Raw genomic sequence first — 20,714 nt, forward strand, 5'->3', positions numbered from 1 at the left:
TGGTAGTCTTTAGTTGGTTGTTTACTGAAATGAAAGCAGGTGTACATATGCTCTCCCTTAGTCATAATTTATGAGTTCTCACATTTAAATCTATCCCATATTTCTGTATCATGTTTGTTTAGCAGAGCACTGTTGAATGTGCTGTTTGAAACATTCACTCTCTGCTAACCATACAGTCACGTTAGGATTATGTGTCCTTCTGCAAACTTGAATACTGCCCTCTGACAGAGCAAATGAGCACTGGGTAGCCAATGTTTTTTCCAAGTCCTTGTTTTACAACAAACTGGGAAATTTACATGAATGTCTTGCTATTATGATTAAATACACAATTGCAAGATTTTGTGATATGTTTAATTTCTGAATTCAGCATTTAGGAATTATAAGGATGATGAGCGTTTTATTATATTCAAGACTACCAAAAATCACAAATAAAGCCAATTTTAAGTGAAAATTGCTGAGTCAATGGAATAGTTATATTGTTTATTTTAAATTTAAATCTTATGATTAAATATTTATAGTTTCCTTAATACCCTTTAGGTAGTCTCTTAATTGAAATTTAATGTACTAAATAAGTCAGAGAGATAACTATTGTAGGAAAGGCAAGTGTCATAAAAATGACTGAGAACGTATTTAGTTCAAAGCATTTATTCAGGAGATTTATGCTGCAGCACTTTTGTTGTTGTTGTTTTGTTTTAACATTATTACTAGGGCAGCAAATTACAGTTTCTGGGGGAAAAAAATATATAACAATTTCAAGTTTCCAGTGATTTTCTGGTAGCTCTGCTTATATATTTGAGAAAATAAATTCAAAATTTCATACCAAGTCTGCTGAGTTGCTCATCCAGCTCTAGATATTTCACAATTCTTACGTTTAAATACAAGAAAGTAATGAATCTCCTACCTCATATTACTCACAGTCATTCAGTGAGATATGACATTTCAACAGCTATTGGAGACATACAACCCGAAAAAGAAAACATTGCCTATATACAAGTAGTCTGTAAAAAGCTTCTGAGTGTGAGCGTGCCCAGAATTAATTATTCATTTCTAGTACTGGCCTTTGAATCTGTGCAAGGAATGGACATAGATTGTTTAATACAGATGGATTTTTCTCTGACAAGTAAAAGTGGCATCTTGGGTCATATCTCTTTCCAGCTCACAAGTGGAAAGATCATCTCCCAGATCCTAAGGCAAAAGATTTTAGTCAAAGAACAGAGGAGACAAAATAGCTGTTGTGCTACATGACAACACTGCACCTTCTCAAAGCAAAGCATTTCTCAAATGCTTTTCATGTTCAGAAGACTGAACATGAAAGCCCTGACAGATTTTTTTCTCCATGTTTTATATGGACAGAAATAATGAGAACTGATGTCTTCAGAAAGGGAAGGGAGAAGAAATTAAACAATATTACAGCCTGAAGACAATTACTTTTCATTGTGGTGAGTGGCTATTGTGAAATTGTATTTTGCACATGTTGAGAAACCAGTGGTTCTGAATCCTGACTGGTCAGTGTGCAGGATCCTGAGCTATTCTGTAAGCTGCTTAATAAATTCACAGATGCTTATAAAAATGATACATTGCTTTTATAATCACTGGTACAGGGTTTCATTGGTAAAGTAGTACGAAATTAACATCTAGTTTTGAAAAGCACTATTAGGCATCGGCACAATAGATATATATATATAACATAGACTACTAAAACATATCACCTGTTTGTATATGTTCTCAGTAAGAACACAAATAAGACTGTATTTTATTTAACAGACACTGGAGTTTCACATTATTTTAAAAATTATTGTAACTTCGTATTTCATAATTTACTGTTTCCACAATCTTCCATAAATAATCTACTAACTTTTTATGATAATACTGTTGTAGGTGTTTTCAGGGTAGACTACAACTTTACTGAACAATTTAAAACCTCTGCTGAAATGAACAGTTCCCTTTCACATAAAACTTTCTATTCAAAATCTAGGGCTTATTTTAGCCTTTCAGAATCCTCAGTTGACTTAGAGTAATTAGGAGTAATTAAGCGCACATCATATACAGAGGCACACAGTAATCAAACTGAGAAAAAAGTAAATGCCAAAATACTTTTGATACATGTAGAGGAAGAACACTAAGCAAACTGATACTGTTATCAGAAGCGTACCATTCACAGTCAGGAATGTGTTGTGTCCTAAAGCAATGTTTCAAGGAAAGGAACAATATAGTACATGTGAATCAGAATTTCCTCTACTGTAACATCTCTTTCTGAAAGAAGTTCTGGGAACACTGCCAAAATTACATCTGGCATGAAACCATATTGAAACCTTAGTCAACATATTACAGATTGGAACATCTACTTTGTGGTCAGGGTTGAACTTCAGTAATGTGCTGACAACAAACGATACCGTTTTCAGTTCTGGGGCTCTAGCCAAGGAAAGGAGACAGAAGGATCCTGTCAGACTCTTCAGATCTGACCTTTAGACAACACTCCTGGCCTTGGAAAGGATAACCATTACAAACAACCCAGCCCAGACTCTGAAGTGTACTAGGTAATAACAGTGCCCCAGTTTCACCTAGGGTAATCATAATCCTCAACAAAACAGTGTTTTAACTCTCATGGTCGGTGCCTGAGGCACAGGAATGCATTTACATCTCCTTTTAGCATCTAAGGTGAAAGTCTGAATAACTTGTTATTGAAGTTCCCAATAAAACAGGGAACCAAACAGACAACGTCAATAGATTCCCCAATAGATATGAGTTGTATGAATACTACAGATACACTTGCAAAAAACTTCTATGCTCTCCCCATTTAAAGCTAGTTTATTAATGCTTTGCACATGCATGGTACAGACAACAAATGCTTTCAAATTAATTGAGTTTTTCACTTGGCAGCATTATATTACCTAAATATAAGACAGAAAAGCAAGAAACAACGTGATGTTCTATACTTACAAATAGAATTTCTCATCCCAAACTGGATTTAAGTTTCCAAAAATAGTCTTTGTTCTCCGCTTGGTTTTGCCAACTTGCACGGTAACATATGGGTCACTTGAGCCAGTTTTGTCCTTAGCTTGTAAGCCCTGAGCACAAAGCACTGCAACAAAAGGAGAGAAATATACTTTAGCCCTCATAGCCTTCATTGCCAAGAAATAAATGAAACAGTGACAGCAGAATAGGAAACAAAGCCCTCAGAACCAGGGCTGCTGAAACAAAGATTTCTAGGTCATTTTTTCCCCAGCTTCTGTTACTGTGGAGATAAGTAAGATTTTTCTAACTACCCTTCTGGACTGAATAAAATTTTCGAAAATGGTTTGATAGAGAAATAATTTAACGAGTCAGTAGAAAACACAAAACAAGTATTTTTCTCGCCATGCATAATTCAGAATCTCATCTCAAACTTTGGTTTAATCAGCATGGCAACATAATACTGTTGAATAATTTGGCTTCAATATTATGATACCTTGAATCATAAGATTCCTTTAAATCCAAAATAAATTCAATTTTTTTTCCCAAATATGAAAATATAAATTTTAAACCCCCAAACTGCCCCAAATCTGCACAGTGGATTATGAAACTACTCATGAGGAACATGACTGTCATTTCTCTTTCTCAAGTGAAAGACAAGCTATGATGATTTTCAGAGTATTTTCCACTATACCACAAACAGGGTAACAGTTCATTTTTCTTTAAATGTTCCTGAATTTTTCAGCATTTATGCTAGTTAATGTTGTGTATAGTTAATGTATATATGCATTTTGTGGCAAGTATAAATCCATATAACTTCATTTCCTGTCATAATTCATAAAGCTAGAAAACTCAGGAGAAAGCAAAACTGTCAAAAAGCAGCCCACCAAACCCAGAAAGCTGCAGCTAGAACACTTGTGGTGGCTCCTAACATCTGCAGAGCTAGGTTTTATTATTTGGCACATATTGTTTAAAATGTTTCAGCAGTAGCATTTAGTAAATATTTTCTTATGTCAATCATTTTGGATAATGAAGCTCCCTCAGTGTGCTCAGAAAAATGAATACATAAACATGGCTGAGTATTCTTACTCAGCATATCAGCTCTCTGTGGGAGTTCAGCCATATCTGCTTAGTTCAGTGTTAAGAAACAACAAAAACACAATGTGAGAGGTGAATCACTGGAACTGGCTGCCCAGAATCTCCATTCTTTCAAATCCAGTCTGGACAAAGCCCTGAGCAAGCTATATAACTTCCAAGTTAGCCCTCTTTTTAGCAGAGAGTTTGAATATACTGCAGATAACCCTTCAAAGATTATGTCACAAGTTACTCTGTGGTCCCATAATTAGGCCCTGAGTCTGCAAAACTGAAATAACTATGGGTTTTTCTTCTAAAAAGAGAAGATCCAAATCATTCAACAATGCAAGTGAGTTTTGAACCAACACTAGTAAACTGAAATTTACTCAGCAGATAGAGAGCGTGAAAGCATTTGCATGTTTGCTGAGTAACTTGCTAAGACTGCCATTTATATGGCTGGGTATCCTAATCGCTTGGCTTATAAAGAGCAGTAGAGGACAATCCTGTAATCTTTAACGCTGTGAATATTTGATGATACAAACAATATTTCAAAAATATCATATAAAATCTGTTGGGAAAATTACCCTACAGAGAGGTCTGAGACATCAGGTACCAAAAATTGATTTAAACATACATTTTAGCAAAGCTGCTATACAGCATTGAGAGGTTGTTTGACCCTTAGTCAAGAAATGGATGGTAAGTCCCAGATCAGCAGGGTCAGGAATTGTGCACTGCAGTATTCATAGCATGTCAGTCATCATGACCTTTAACACTTCCAGCTGATCAACACTTGGCAAAAATTTTCTCAAGCACAAGAGTTATTGGTGGGAGGTAGAGGAAACAGAATAAAAGCTTTTGCTTTCCTTACTACCTAGAGCAGTGGAATATAAAATAGTTTTGTCAATAGCTGTAACTTAAAACTCTTCTAGTTTGGGTGCTACAAGTTCAGACATTTATAGATGCACCAAGTACACAATTTATCATACAGTTCCCATTCTAATTATAATAAATCTTATTCCTGAACAAGAAAAACAGGAAGGAGAGAACTCTCAGAGCAAACAATTCAGAAGAAAACGTACCTGTGATAGTTATTTTTGCTGACCATTTGGATGTCCCATCCAAAACACTTTGCTTTGCTGCTTTTGTATACTGCACGAAATCTTCTTTGGAAATATCAAACATTTCCTGGATCACTTCAAACACCTCTGGTCTATTTTTCTCTCTGATCTTCATTCTTTCCTTCATAGCACTAATAATGTTCTGCGTCTTATCCTCTGCACCATGTTTGGAACTTTTCTCAGCAGCTCCTGAAATGAGAGAAAAGGTCAACACGTTTCTTAAGATGCTGCTCTCTTAGTTCTTTCTCTCATTTAGAATCTCTAGACAACTTTTGGTACTGCAGTATTCAAAGCAGATATATTTCATACGGGCAATACCAAGCTACTCATAATTATTCTAATATCTAAAAATTAACAATTGTCTAAGTTTAACATGACAAGTTAATATTCACCTTCATTCAGTTACACGTTATATGCAGAAATATTTATAGAATCAGTACTATTCAGTACTGATCACTACAGTGAAAACATCAGAATATCTAACTGCTCTTATATGGTTAGGCATGCTGATTCTTACAGAAAGGTGTACAGAAGTGTTCAGTATCTGGGTCTATTTTGTTCTGACCTTACCTTTGTTATTAGCTAAACTACAATCATGCATTTAAAATTACTTCTTCAAATTGCATGTACTTTTTTTTCTAAGTCAGCACAATGAAATATTTTCATTTCTTTCTCCTTTTAGAACAGGATGTTACAGGAGACATACTTGCTCCATTATGACAGAAATATTAATAACAAAACTAATATTTAAAACTGCTAATATTTCCACTTCATTTTTCAGAGAATTTTTAGTTTGACAGTAAGAAGATTAATCTGGACTCCAGCTATGCTCTCCAACAGTGGAAATCTAATGAACAATAGAAAAAGAAAACAGGCATAGCAGATTCAGATGCTTTTTTGACCACTTCCAGATACATCTCATCTGCTGACTCTGCCTACACTCATAGAAAGTTTTTCATTCCTTCCTTGAACAGTGTTCATATATATATGTAGATATTGTAATTATCATGTATATCCTTTTAATTAAGGCATTCAAAATCCATTGAACTTAAGCATTTAGATTAGTTTGAGACTACCCTAACTGCCAAAACAGTACTGTAGCAGTGACTTGACGTCCTCACTCCAGATCAGAGTGCAATACATTATTTCCCTTCTTTATCAAACACTATGAGTGAGCAAAGGAGTGTTTCACAAAGCTCTATGCTAATAGTGGAATATTCTGGTGGCTACTGAAGCCATTCTTCCATGCCCAGTCTCTCACAGAGTAAACATGACCTTCAGGTTTCTACCAAATAGATTAAAGGAAATGCTTTTCCAAGAGTTCTAGCACTGGGACCATCCAGGGAAGGAATACTGTGTCTAATTGAAAAAATGATATTCTGGAAAAAATGAGATGGGTTTAGAGAATCTTATGAAGTCTAGTTTTGCATACTAAGAATTAGGTGAATCTCCATTACCCTGCTCTTAACAGCTGCAGGCCAGGGGTAGGATTCAAGGGAGAGATTTGTAGTCTCCTTCCTAGTATGAAGTAGAAAGATACAGATGTATTAATAGATAAAAACACCAGGGCAGAAGAAAGCAGAGAATCTTCTAACTAAAATCAATATATTTGCAACAAGGAAATGTATTGCTTTGCTGCAAAGGCCTGCGTTACGTACGTAGAAACTGTATGATGGAACACATGTATTGTAGGGTCAGTTTTAAGAAAGAACAACACTTGCTCTTTATGTGCTGATATACTGGTAATTATCCACATCTTGTCTGGAGTATAACAGAACAGCAGAAGTTGTTTTCACAGTACTACCAAATGTAAAAACCACAGGAATAAAACTTAATGGCAAGCACTAAATTTTGATATTAAAACTCAGTCAACACAACACTTGTGCTTGTGTGCTATTAAAATTCATGGTCTTTTGGAAAACACTTCTTGAGTGACCACTCAGCCAAATAATATATCACAAGTACAGAACAGACAGATTCCACTTCTCAGTAACGTTTTTGTTACTGGTAATTTCAGTAAATATATGAGGATGATAGAATATATCAAAGTATATTATCCAAGTGAGAATAACTTTTAGATTACATTAACCTATGGTGGTATGTCAGGTTTAATCTATAAAATAATTCTGGAAATGAAATAAAATACCTAAGCAATTTGCTGGTTGGCCTGGGACTTCAAAAACCACTTCAGATTTTACAGTTGTATAGCAGTATTTCTGTATTGTACAAGGAGACCATGTTTTTATGGGTTTGATTCATTATTCTTCCCAGGAGATTTCTGGAGAGATTTCTCTCTAAAAGTTATAACCCATCTTAGAGGCACTTTAAAGCCAAAACAAAGTTCTCCTTATAAAGCGTCATTTGTCTGTCAGGTTAAGTGTTTCTGATCAATGTCTTTTCAATACATATTGTACTGAAGTAACTTGTGTGCTCTTGAAAAAAAGTGTCCATACTTCTTATCTTGCTAAAGTAGGTATGAGGAAAGAAACTCAGATATATGTGGCCAGGATAGTATTACAAACAATGGAAGCATAAGCTGAAACCCCCACCATACTAAGCTGGCTATTCCAATTCTTGATGGAAATCTAAGGCAACATATTAGAATAATAAATACTTTATAATCAATGTCATATTGCCATTTGTCCAAAGCAGAATTGAATTTTAGCTCAAGTTTTTAGATGCTATTTCAGGGCACATGGCAGTGAGCATCATAATCAACATAATTATCACTAGTATCAGCAAACACCTTTCCAAAAGGTGGTGAAAACATTATCTAGTTAGCATTCTGAACACAGCTCCTGAGAGGTACAAAGGATTATAGATCCCTTTAAATGGATAGTAAAATTATGACAAAAATATGTTAAATAACTTGCTCCGCACTTAGAATTCAAATATTTCAATGCTTTGCTCAATCTGGAGGATCTCAGTTCACTTCCTACAATTCCAGCAAACATCATTTTGGTTTTTTTGATGGCTTTTGTTGACATTTGCACAGCTTGCAATGAGTACCGTATCAACTATCAATACATCTATAGAGTTGGAAAAGATTATCTTTCAGCATAAGATCTCAGCAAAATCATAAAGAACTACAATCTTATAATTTGTTTTCTTATTGTTTTCATTGTGTCTGAAGTAGTCTTTTTTTAATTTCCTCTGATGTGCTAAAAGGGATATATATAGTAAAGGAGAATGGCATAATTTCATAGGATTGAAAAATAGGAGATTTCAGATACTTACAATATCAAATAGCCAAAAAGCTGTCAAAGTATTTTCCATAGCCAGTAAATCTCAAGAAATCTTGGAAATCTCTTGATCTAATTCACTTGAATGGAAAGATCAATGTTCAAGTGATAGAATAGAATAGTTCAGTTGGAAGTAACCTTCAAAGATCACACAGTCCAACTACCTTACCACTTCAGGGCTAATCAAAAGTTGAATCGTATTACTCAAGGCATTATCCAAATGCCTCTCGAACACTGACAGGTATGGAACTTCAGCCACATCACGAGGAAACCTGTTCCAATGTTTTACCATTTTCCCAGTAGATAATTCTTTCCTTATATTGAATCTTAACCTCCTCTGCTGCAGCTTTGCAACATTCCCATGTGTACTGTTATGAGTTACCAGGGAAAAAAATACCAGCATCTCCCTATCTGCTTTGCCTCCTCAGGACTAAACAAATGCAGGATATTTTCTTTAGATTAAAGAAATGAGGTATTCTCAGCCTCGGACATGAGGAGATTAAGGTCACTGAAAAATTAGAAATTAATACAACAAAAATTAAATACTACCATGAAACCAGATACCAGATGAAGAACTATCTAGTAATTTTACATCAAGAGATGATCACTGGGCTGTCCAGTGATCCCCAGTATATTCCCATAGAAAATCTTACTGATTTTAGAGACAGTATAGATAAAATTGGAATAAGCATCAAAACACAACTTTTAAGTTCTAGTAAAAAATATCAGCATAGCTTTCTATTTCTACTAAATCATTTACTGCAACTGCTTTTATATCCTCTGTTGCTGACAGCTATCAACATCTTTATTTTGTGCAGTATTGATCAGATTAATTAAGACAATTCCATAACTTACATTGCACAATAAGATAACAAGCCCCTTTCACCGTAGGGACTGATAGAAACAGAGCAAGATTAAAATCAATTCTGATTTAATGTTGCACCTACTGTTAGAAAGAAGCATCTTGTTGAAGAAGAGAACTCTAATGAACATAGTACTGATTTTTTTAAACCTGATTTAAAACAAGACTGGGTATTGATCTTAAAGAGCTTGAGATGGTAATTTGTTCCTATAGCCTATGTTAGCAATTACTACACATATAAACAATACACAAATAAACAAGAAAAAAAAAGAACCAATCAACCAGACTAAAAAAGCCCCCAAACAAAAAAAAAAAACTCCACAAGTTTGGGGGCCAAAATGTCCTGGTGATTATGGGATATCCAAAATGATGACTGTGCTAAAAGTAACCACAATGACAGTATGCTCAAAAACTATTGCGTACTAACGTGAAGACCGGGATCCTTTAGGTGTCTCAAATATCTTTTGTCTGTAGTTTGTCTTCTAGAGGTTTACTCTTTTAAAACTAAATTGTTCGATGCTTCCAGACTGTTATTACCACAATTGTCTAGCAACCTAACATATCTGTAAAAGTTCTAAAAAGATGATGTGGCTCTTCTTACACTTTTTGGGCTGGCAATAGTTTGCAAGTCAGGAAAAAAAAATGGGGTGAAGTTTACTTCAAAGAAGTGAGATTTATGAAAAAAAAAACCAGATAATTTTACACAAAGTTTTTAGCCAAGCTTTAACTATTATAGGGATGGATGCATCTCATACCAACTTTACGTTTGTGGTACCTAGAAAAGGAGTACAGCTGTTATCAATTTGGCAGCAGTGGGAAAGGTGGAGCAGGAAGAAGTGTGAACAGCACGTAAATACTATCTGAAAGTGTTGCACCACATCCAAGGGAAGGATTACTAGTTTTGAGTGATAATAAGATCTTAGTCCCTCCACAGATGTATGTCAACATGAACTCTTGGAATCAGTTCCTGTACCCTTGAAAAACAGAAAGTAAATTATGACCAAATCAGAGGTCATGTGAACACAGAAATACAAAAGCATTTGTAATACACTCAAGTCTTGTTGACTTGCTTATAGTTTTCCAGTCTGTAGAGAATGGAGAAAAAGATTTAAAGGGGTCTGTTTCATCTTAATTCTAGTCTCATAAGAATTCCTGCCTGATAGTTTTTCCCTTACACATACGTGGTTTGGTATTTTGAAGAAAAAGATCTGATATACTACTAATTTTTGTGTTTTTATTGCTGAAAGCATATTACTATGACTACACTGAACATTACCAGTATTTCCTTTGTACTTACTGTGACATTTCGTGTATTCTGAGTTAAAACAAGGAACTAACTTAATGCAGTAAATCCCTCTGGATGTTGCCATTTGCAATGCAAAGTAGATAATATACTGATGCTACAAAACATAATTTCGTAACTGACCAGCAGTGTTCAATTCATTCCAAGGACAAAAATAACATTTACAATTTCTGGCTAGATCCTAAGCCACTGAAAATCAACATGCCTTCACTAGTTTCTGATGATTTTGCCCTTCACATAAAGAAACATCTGATCATACAGATAAAATAACTGTGTCAAGTACTGCAAAGTGTTTGTTGTCCACAAAATACTCACTCTGCAAACAGTCAGCATTTAGGAGGTCTTGGCACTTTTCATGACATTTAACACCACATTCTGTGCATCTCATTCCTTGCCTGGCTATGCCCCAAAGTAGACCTTCACATTCGTAACAATATGTAGGAGTTGTTGCTGTCCAAACTTCAAAGTTATGAGGTGTAGTTGATGATATTGGGTAGATCAAAGCCTGCAATGTCTTCTTGAAAACATGTATTTTCTGTTGAGTGAGAAAAATATATCAGGTCTTGAGCTGAAGTATTGCTTCATGCAAGTGAACTGAAGTTAAATTGTATGTTATTAAGTTTCTGTTACTACATTTACAATGTCATCTACACAGAAGTATGAACTTATCTCTGAAATACTAATTTTCTCATTGTCCTGCACTTTGAAGACAAAGGAAGCCTAGATTACATTTTGACTGATTACAGAAATGGGAGAGTTAAGTTGGAAAAAAAATTTAGTCAATTACTTTATTAGCAGACCTATAAATATTTTAAGTTTTGATGCAGTAGTTCAAAAATTCAGTAGCATTACATTCCATGATTTTTAGTTATCTAACATTATTTATCAAGATTTAAATACTTCCTTTGGGAACTTACACATACTGCACAGAATATGCCTTGATTATATAGTGTCTTCACAATACCTTTATCAAGTGAAAGCAGGCTAATTTTATGGTTCCATTATTATTATTATTATTTTTGTATTCCCATTGTAGGATGCTGACTGCCTCCTTTTTGGGAACCAAGACTCTTTTTACCTAGTAAACTGGACTGGTTCATCCTCTTAAAAATATTCACCCAGTTTTTGGACTTCTTTTATGGCTTAGCAGCCATGACCAGTTCTAGCTGGAGAACAATCAGCTATTCGCTGATCAGCATTACAAACAACGTAAATCAGCTGCATAGTGCTCAATGAGCTGAAAACTGATACACACAAAAAAAAGTCACTGAGAAACAGTGGTCTGATTTACTTGTTCAAGGTTTGTTTTCAGGCACAGAGAGCCTCCATTCGAATCCAGTTGATTAATTGAAGATGAGAGAAACTCAGCAGTCTGTAGGCAGCAATTGGACTCCACACACAAATATGACTGGTTCTTTTTTCATTAAATGCACAGGTGCCTGCTACAAATGCATTAGAAACTCTAGACCTGTTCCCTTATCAATGAATAAATTGTCTATTTTAGGAAAAGAGGTTGCACAGGATATTTCAGAAAATCTGTTCTACCATTGCTTCATCTTGTGTGGATATTACTCAAGGCAGCTATATGCTGGCTGCATGGCTGTAGCAAACTGGGGAAAAACATTTTGAAGTGTGTATTGTTTCTCAATGTGCTTTATCTCCACTTCTACAGTTCTGACAATATATATAAAAAAGCAAGGCTACATTAGAATACCAGTTCAAAACATATTCAAAAGACTGAGTTTAAGAAACAAGAAATAGCTTTAGTGGGAAGCTAGAGAAACAAGAAAAGAATTTAAACTAGAGCCAATGAAGTGCAAAAATTATTCTGTGAATGATATATTTCTTCTACAAGAAGGGTTGTAGCTGCAGTTGTTTTCAATTGATTATACTCTGTTAAGTGCTTGTTAACACATAATTTTAACATTTCTTCAGCTGTGGGAAGTGCATGTCAAATACAGGATATTATTCTCTCTAGCAGCATGTTGACATGTTCTTGAACTTAATTCTTCTGTTTATATGGCTACATCTCCCCACAAATGTGGGATAATGCGCTAAAAATAATTTATCTGATAAAAATAAAAATATATCTGCATAATATCGTACATTCATGGCCATGAAACAATGAGCTTTACTACGTTGCAATCATAAATCAACTAATTCATAGGTTCAACCACTAGAAGTAACAAATGGTGTTAAGTAGCTTGGGCTGCAAGATTTCTGATTGAAATTGCTAGTTACATACTAATAACTTCTACCCTGTGGCATCAGATGTTTAATGGATGTTTGATCCTAGCACCTGAGAACACTGTAAAACTAGGAAGAGATGATACTATAGCAGGAATGACCAAAGTTGCATTCTAACTTCAGCATTTCCTAAAACATTAGCCATCTAATAACACCACTGAAAGTACGCAAAATTTGGTTCAATTTGGAACATCCTATCAGGGACTGCGCCAGCCACAACCACCTCACTTCACCTTTGTACATATATCCAACCCCCTGCCTCCCATGGAGGCTATGGAGACCAAAAAAGAAAACTTCAAAAATGACCCAAAGTTGATTTATGCCTCTTGCTGAGGAATGGTGTTTCTTACAAACCAGAAGCCATCAGGTCTTTGAAGATTTATGTGTAGATCACTTCTACCCTCCTGAACTCTGGTAGTATCAGTATAAATCTTACACTTTCACCCTATTAACTTCACTGATTTTTTCATAAAATATAAATTATTTTGGAATTTTGCCAGCAACTTCCTCTGTTTCTGAAAGGGCAGTAGGTAATGAAATAGCACAGTTCAACAGACCTTGAAATAAACAGCTGAAGGAAAATGAAGTTTTCAGCTGAAAGACACAATCTTTAGATGAGTTTGCTGCTGAACATGATCTTTCCCTTTCTAACTGATGTCTTGTTAATAAAACAAAGTACAGTTGTAAAGGAAAACTGTATTTATTTTACTGTCCAGAGGCTTTCTTTCCTAATACTCTAATCTACAGTATCTGTCATATGCATTCACTGAACTCTAAGCATGGCAACGTATAGCACAGTTAAAATTTAGGAGGATTCTTTATCTGTTTGTCTTTCCAATTGATGTTTGTTTCAGTTGTATTTTACTTCAGATGATTTACCAATGCCACCCAACATATTATTTTCACAAACTTGTTGCTCAGTCTCTCTGCTCAGCAAGGTAATTAAATGGATGCTGAACAGAAAACCTATGCTTCAGTTTCACTGAGGTTAATACTTGGACAGTGCTTAAAAGGTCTTTGGATCAGTGCTTGAGAACACACACACTCACTGTGTCATGAGTGACACACTCACTAATATGTTACATTAGAAGGATAGTGGTGTTGGGTGGCAAAGCACTTATCCTCATGTTTTAGTGTTTGGAGTAAGTGGCATTGGATTTTTTTTTAAATAAAAAACATTAGTTCAAATAGTTTCCTACTGAAAGCATTTTCATGATGAATTTAACCAGCCAAACAACCTGTTTCCATTAGAGTCACTAATATTCCCTCCAGAAAAAAGTTGAAAAGTGAAAAAAAAAAAAGAAAGAAAACAAGAAAAGCCTTCATCAGAAGGATAACTTGCCCAAAGGGTGTTTTCTTCCTTAAAGTCCAACAGTGGATACTACTTCATCTGGTTTTGTGGACATTATCTGAAGAGTTCTTTTAACCCTGAAAGTATCTGTTCTTTTTTGTTTCGGTATCTTGCTCTACTTTGTTTTGATGGTGCCTTAGGGCACTGAGTTCTGCTGCCTATTTGCAGACTGAGTAGAAAGCATTACTTGTCACCTGTTTTAAATGTTGATGTTGCTTTTACCTGTACCATTATATCTATCCTAGAATGAGCACTTCATTATGTTTAGAGGGGGCTAGCATAAGACTTATTTCTCTTATTCACCTCTTCTCTGAGGTAACTTTTCATATTTTCCACCTTAAACAAACATTTATGTTTCTAGATTATATCTGTGGTCTGTTTCTCCACTAATGTTTTTGTTTAAAGATTTCTTAAGAAGTATCTATTTCTAAAACAGTTTTTCATGTGGCCTGGCTCAGACTGAGATTAAAAGAGTATAGTAGCATAAAAATAAATTCAGCATATTTTCCCCTTTCTGTTTCTCCTTGATCATAGTACATTAGTTTTTCTTGATTGACAATAAGCAGTGGAAACATCTTTGCATTGAGCTGTCCCCTGAGATTTTCTGCTTTTTTTTCTCTCCTGAACAGTACATCTTAACTCTGAATCTACAAGTGCTGTCTGTATTACTCTTTCTGCATTTGCTAGCAATTTATACTAGCTCCATAAATTATTTACACTTTCAGTCTTCCAGCATCTGAACGTGATAGTTTTTGCATGAGGGCAGACATGTCTGTCAGTAGTTGAACCAAGACTTATCATCACAAAAAAATAGTAATATTTATGAATGATATTGTTTGCTTGCTTAGTTGACATTATTTATTAAAACATATGGAATATTTAGGGTCTTTGCACTGAACTCAAGTGTTTTTTTTATATTAGCTACAACATAGATGGAAAAAGTGCTTATTTTGTGCTGTTTCCTTGACATAAGTCTGTTCTCTAGAATTTTCCCTTAGCTTTTCATTGCTTCTTAAGATTCCACAATTGTTTGTTCTATCAACCTTTCTTGCTATTTTGAGATTACAGAACAAAATTAATACTGTTTCTACTGAAAAATCATTTCAAACAACAGCTGCTTCCTCTCATCAATCCATCCCTGAGCATTAGCAAATTGCTCCTTTATGATTACCATATAAGCATAAAAGTTTCGCAACAAATCACAGAGGACTGATGGATGTGCATACACTTGCAGCGTGGGTTTCAGTCTGCTTTTCCATTCTTCTATGGACCTTAACGACAATAAAAGAAAAACTGAGCACTTCATTTTTTCAGTGCAGAGTATGTTGTTGAAGATTCTATTTGCATAAGGATTTTGAGGGACACAAAAGCAGCCTTTGTTCCTTCAAATTAGTGACTTTTTTTAAGCATAACGAGCTCAGCCATATAAATTTTCTAGCATCACAATCAAAATTTTCCCAAACTAAATATCACCTGTCTCATTTTTGTACAAAACAATTCTCTTCTGCAAAACATAAGTGAAGTAAAAAATGGATAGCAACAACACTCAGGTTTTACAAGCTATGAGAATGTGATTTTTTCACAAGATTATCCTGGTAAGTTCTTGTATGAAGTTAGATGTTCTTCATCTAGGATCACATTTGATATAAATAGGAATTACATTTACAAAAAGCAAAGAATGTCTCAGTCATCCATAAGGACTGAAAAAAATCTGCTCAGAAACCTTGCAGAATCATCTCACTCTTACTGATGGTGTAATCTCTTTAGATGTTAAAAGCAGGCAGGTAAAAAGGATGGTCACCCTAAAATTAAAAGTTTCCCCAAATAACTATTTTGTGAAACTAAGGTTTTTTGCATAGTCATTTCTGACTGCCATGGATGCAAGTAAATCAATCCTCACTGTGTGGTAGATTGCAGGATAGGGTTTATCATGACATTCAAAAACAAGTCTGGGTCAAAGAGCTGAAGTTTTAAAATCAATAGACTGTTTTTCCAGACTTCTTAGCTGAAGGCTACACAGAAATCCCCTTATTTCGTTCTCCCTGAAATGTTTTTATTTCAGAAGTTTTTCTAGTCTTTTTTTTCCCCCTATTTTTCTATACTTCTATGCTTCCTGTTCTGTGGCAATGAAAATGTAACATGTTATTTAGGGATAGCTTTCTTTTTCTGTTTTACACCTACAAATTTCTATGTTAAGAGATACAGTGAATAACTGTTACATCTCTATTTTCACTGTATCATTCAGAATTGTACAGATCTTTTCTTAGCCTTCTCCTCTCCATGTAGAGCAGACCTCATCTGTTTATTCTTTCCTTGCATTTGATTATATCTGCATTTTTTATGCCTTGATTATACTTTTTGTGATTCTTAGCATTGTTTTCTGAGCTATGCAATGGGCTCATGAAGCAGCATAATGAATTCCAGGATTTTCCTGTTCATTCCTATCAATTCTTGACATTCTGTTTGTCTTTTTGACTTGTCTTTGGTACTAAATTATCTTTTCAGAGAAGTATCTCTAACCTCAACAAGATATATTTTTCTAGTGGTATTAATAGTAGTAATAGACAAACTATATGAATGAACAGCTAATGACATTTCTTTCCTCACGCATTACTTTTCAACTAGAGACACTAAATTCTATAGCCTTGCCATTTAATGTTCTGAATTTCCTGTGCAATTCTTTGCATTTATCTTCAGTTTTAGGTGTCAAAATTTTTAATTAATGCTAGGTGTGTTCTGAACAGCAGTTAGAGAGATGGAAATTCAAATAGCACAGCACATGGGTACACTTGCAGAAGACGATAGTCAAGTTCTGTTACAGTGGATCAGATAGTAAATAGAATAGAAAAGATCAGCTGTAAAGAACCTTCAAAGATCATCTAGTCTAACTTCCTGACCACTTTAGGGCTATTTAAAAGTTAAAGCAGGTTATTGAGAGTGTTATTCAAATGACTCTTGAGCACTGACAGGCATAGTGTATCAACCACCTCTCTCAAAAACCTTCTCTGGTGTTTGACTACCTTCACAGCAAGTAACTTTCTTCTGATGTTCAATGTGAAACTCCATTGGTGTAGCTTTGTGCCACTAAGGTCCTTGAAAGTTCATGCACAATAGAAGAAATGCTTATGCATGCAGTTCTACCCTGTTTAAGGATGAAATAATTTCTAGGATGCTTTGAACAAAAACACCTCCATTATTTAAATGAATTAAACCTGCTGTTGAAAGTACTTACCATTTCTTCATTGTTTATGGATGTCCGGATGAGCATGGCCATAGAAATACCAGATTTTCGAGCTGCTAGTGTCTGTACAAAGCAAATGAAAAACAGTTAAAAATTATACTATACCATAAATCTTGGAATATAATGAAAGGCAAGTAGATTTCATTATGCTAAACTAATCATAATTAAGCATAAGTGCTTAAACTTTTAGCTAATGTTTGTAGTGCACACATTCTGAGTTTTCAGTACACAGTGGAAGCATGCTTTCCATCATCGTTTCTTTCAGCAATGCCTAACTGAGCTGCCATTTCTAATATAAAACCTGTTCTACAGGGTTTGTGACCCGTTTTTTTTTTTTTTTTTTTTTTTTTTTAAATCACAGGCTGTCGCTCTTTTTCTGCTTTTCCAATCAAATCAATGTGGTAAAAAGATAGGCATCCTGCCCTAATTTGGAAGCTGTCTGTGCTTGCAGCAACATGGGAGATCATTTTGCAACAACCTTACAGTTCAGGTTGTCAGTCCAGATAATATTTTATAATTCAGTCAGCATATATATGTATAAATTTCTACTTGCCTTAAATAAAAAAAGTCTTTACAAAACTTGAAACTTGTTTCCTCAAAGGCACTTAATATTCATTCAGTGCTATGAATAGGTATCTGAAGAAATAACTCTGGTTATTGTAGGAGGAAAAAGGCTCAGTCTCTGTTCTCTTAATCACAAGATGTTGTAAGAATAAGAACACCTGCCAGTTCATGTACGGTACAAGGATTATACCCTTGTTTGCATTTGTTGTAATGTATTATGGTTAACACGGTATGTGAAGAACCCCTTTTTTTTTAACTCTTAATGAGTTAATCAAATCTATGACATTAAATTGCTATCAGTTTACCCAGTCCATTATTAAGAACTAAAGAATTCTGCTTGCATCTCCATAGCCATCTCTTGATTTTATTTTTATACATATGGCAAATCTCATCAGTTTGCACCAGTGAGACTGAAAAGATTACAGGAGAGAAAACCCACGCCTTGCTTTTTCAAGCTTCATGTGACAATACCAAATTCTACTGTACCTACGTATCAAAGTGATAAATTGCAAGCAAAACAGGATCATCAAGAGGAAAAGAAAATTTTCATAATCAGTAGAATTTTGGGTTAAAAAAGAAAATTAATATTAAACACCTATCTTCTTGTCCCTCTTGAAGTATATGTTTCTTTTCAAAGTCTTGGAAAGTAGCCATTCACATTTACTTTCCTGAAACGTATTGCTTTTATAGTTTTTATCTCTAATATTCATATCCCTTATACTCAGAAAAAGATATGATCCTTTTAGTTCTAAAAACACAGTGGTAGCCATTCTAGGTTATAGGGCAATGTGGACTACATATCAGAGCAGTAATACAAGGGGTATAAGAACATTAATCTTGAATATAGAGTAGTGAATGATACTACATCGTGTTCTCAGCAATCAGCATATTAATACATGTGAGCCAGCAATACAGCAACAATTACATGCTATTTTCCTGTAAGAAAAATCAAATTAGGGAAGTAATTTTGACCCTTCCCCATGTCCATGAGGTCTCAATCTCCACAGGCTGTGCCTGGAATCATGGAGCTCACAGTTTTACTCTTTAATCAGAAACGTGTCTAAAACCACAGTACAGTGTCCTATATACAAACAGATAACTAGACTGTTCTTAATGAAGTCTGTAATGTTGGGGCATAATAAAAGATAGGGGATTTGTGAGAAACCAGAGAAGTTAATAGTCATTACGGATTAAAAAGGGATTGTTTCTATTTATGCATCTGTCAGAATGAAATACATCTTCATGAGAAGGCACACAATGTTTCTGTTCTGAAATGCTGTAGCTGGTAAAAAATCAACAGTTCAAAATACAAAACTGAGATAGGTGAGCACCTTTTCTTAAAGGTAGAATGAAACAAGGAGAGACTATTTTCCAAAGAGGGATGGAAAGATGCTGCCAGATTCATTGATGGGAAATAACGTAACAGGTAGCAAAAAAAAAAAAAAAAAAAGACAAAAAAGGTAAGTTGACATCTTTAGTACAAAGATCAATTCATGTCAGTGCCTGTCGCTCCTAGCAAAAAAAAAAAAAAAAAAAAAAAAAAATTCACCCTATCGCCTTCCCCTCAACCAGATACAAGCAAGGATGAAGGGTACTTGTAGCTAGTCATTTGAAACCTCCAGGGAGGTGGTCCAAATTGCTAGACCGTCAGAAGAGCAGGGTGAGAAACACTATTCTGCTTTTACAGGAAATAACACTGGTCCTGCAGTTTACAGTTACTTACCCTATCAAACTGGTGTTCAGATACCATATCTCATGTCTATCATTATATGATAATTTGAGCTTAACAGAGTAAAAAATCTCTACATAGGTACTATTTCATCATGAGCATATTGCCAGAAATTTATAAAGGAAAAAACGCAACAACCAAACAACTAAAACCAATAAGGTGGTTATAAATGAGAACATCATCTATTTAATTTTCACATGTTCTTACAAATCCCTGCTACAGAATTTAAAATAGCTTATGCTCCCCTTTGTGCTCAAGTATTGTACGCCTCCTAAAAACTTGTAACTACGCTATCCCATGGATAACCTTTAAATTTGCCTTAGCAGATTAAATAAATAAATATAACTAGAAATCATTCTAGCAAATTCAGTGAAAATAGTAACTATAAGCACAAGAGGATTAGACTCAAGCTACAATTAAGTGTTAAATGAAAATCATGTGGGTGAAAAAAGAACCACCTGTCTTGACAAAATAGAAGAAAGCTGTGTTTTGAGAAGCTAAAGTAACAGAGGAAGAAGGCGGCAAGCTAACATTCTTCAATTGTTCACAAATGTAGGCTGTGCCATGCAAAACTCATTCCTCTGTTTTTAAAATTGGTTTAATTTTGCTGATCGTCTTTTCCTTCACAATCTTTTTCTTCAACAGAATCTACAGATCATTTGCACCAAAAAAGAATCAACAGGTTTACAACAAAATATTTGATAATGCTTTTTTTTAATGTAATGCAAAAGCTATCCAGTGGAGGAGAATGTGACAAAAATCCATTTTCAACATTTAAAAGCTGCACTATTTCATAACTGTTTGTGTTTGAGCAAGTAGAGGTAATGTATTTCTTCAAAGATCTACATTCCATTATTTGGAAAGACAGACACAGTACTGGTGCCTGTGTTTCTGTGGGGGAAACAAGGTACTGTTCAAAACTACTTACCCTCTTACAGTGACAGAAGCAAAGACTAAACCACAGTGAGACAGATGTACAGGCTTTGCTAACTTTGTCCATGACTGGGCAGAAGATCACACCTACACGGTTA

The 20,714-nt window shown here is 34.8% G+C and overlaps 1 protein-coding gene across 2 annotated transcripts in view; it reads right to left on the bottom strand.

The window, feature by feature from the left end:
* Positions 1 to 20,714, bottom strand: part of UNC13C (unc-13 homolog C) — a 128,189-nt gene that overhangs the window by 76,864 nt on the left and 30,611 nt on the right. For both annotated transcript variants that reach the window (XM_021407207.1, XM_021407206.1), the window contains 4 exons: positions 17,382 to 17,453; positions 10,867 to 11,086; positions 5,106 to 5,333; positions 2,941 to 3,082 (listed from right to left, as the gene is read on the bottom strand). In XM_021407207.1, the coding sequence (XP_021262882.1) occupies positions 2,941 to 3,082; positions 5,106 to 5,333; positions 10,867 to 11,086; positions 17,382 to 17,453 (662 nt within the window). The remainder of the gene's footprint in view (positions 1 to 2,940; positions 3,083 to 5,105; positions 5,334 to 10,866; positions 11,087 to 17,381; positions 17,454 to 20,714) is intronic.

The sequence above is a fragment of the Numida meleagris genome, chromosome 9, assembly GCF_002078875.1.
Source record: "Numida meleagris isolate 19003 breed g44 Domestic line chromosome 9, NumMel1.0, whole genome shotgun sequence".
Lineage (NCBI taxonomy): Eukaryota > Metazoa > Chordata > Aves > Galliformes > Numididae > Numida > Numida meleagris.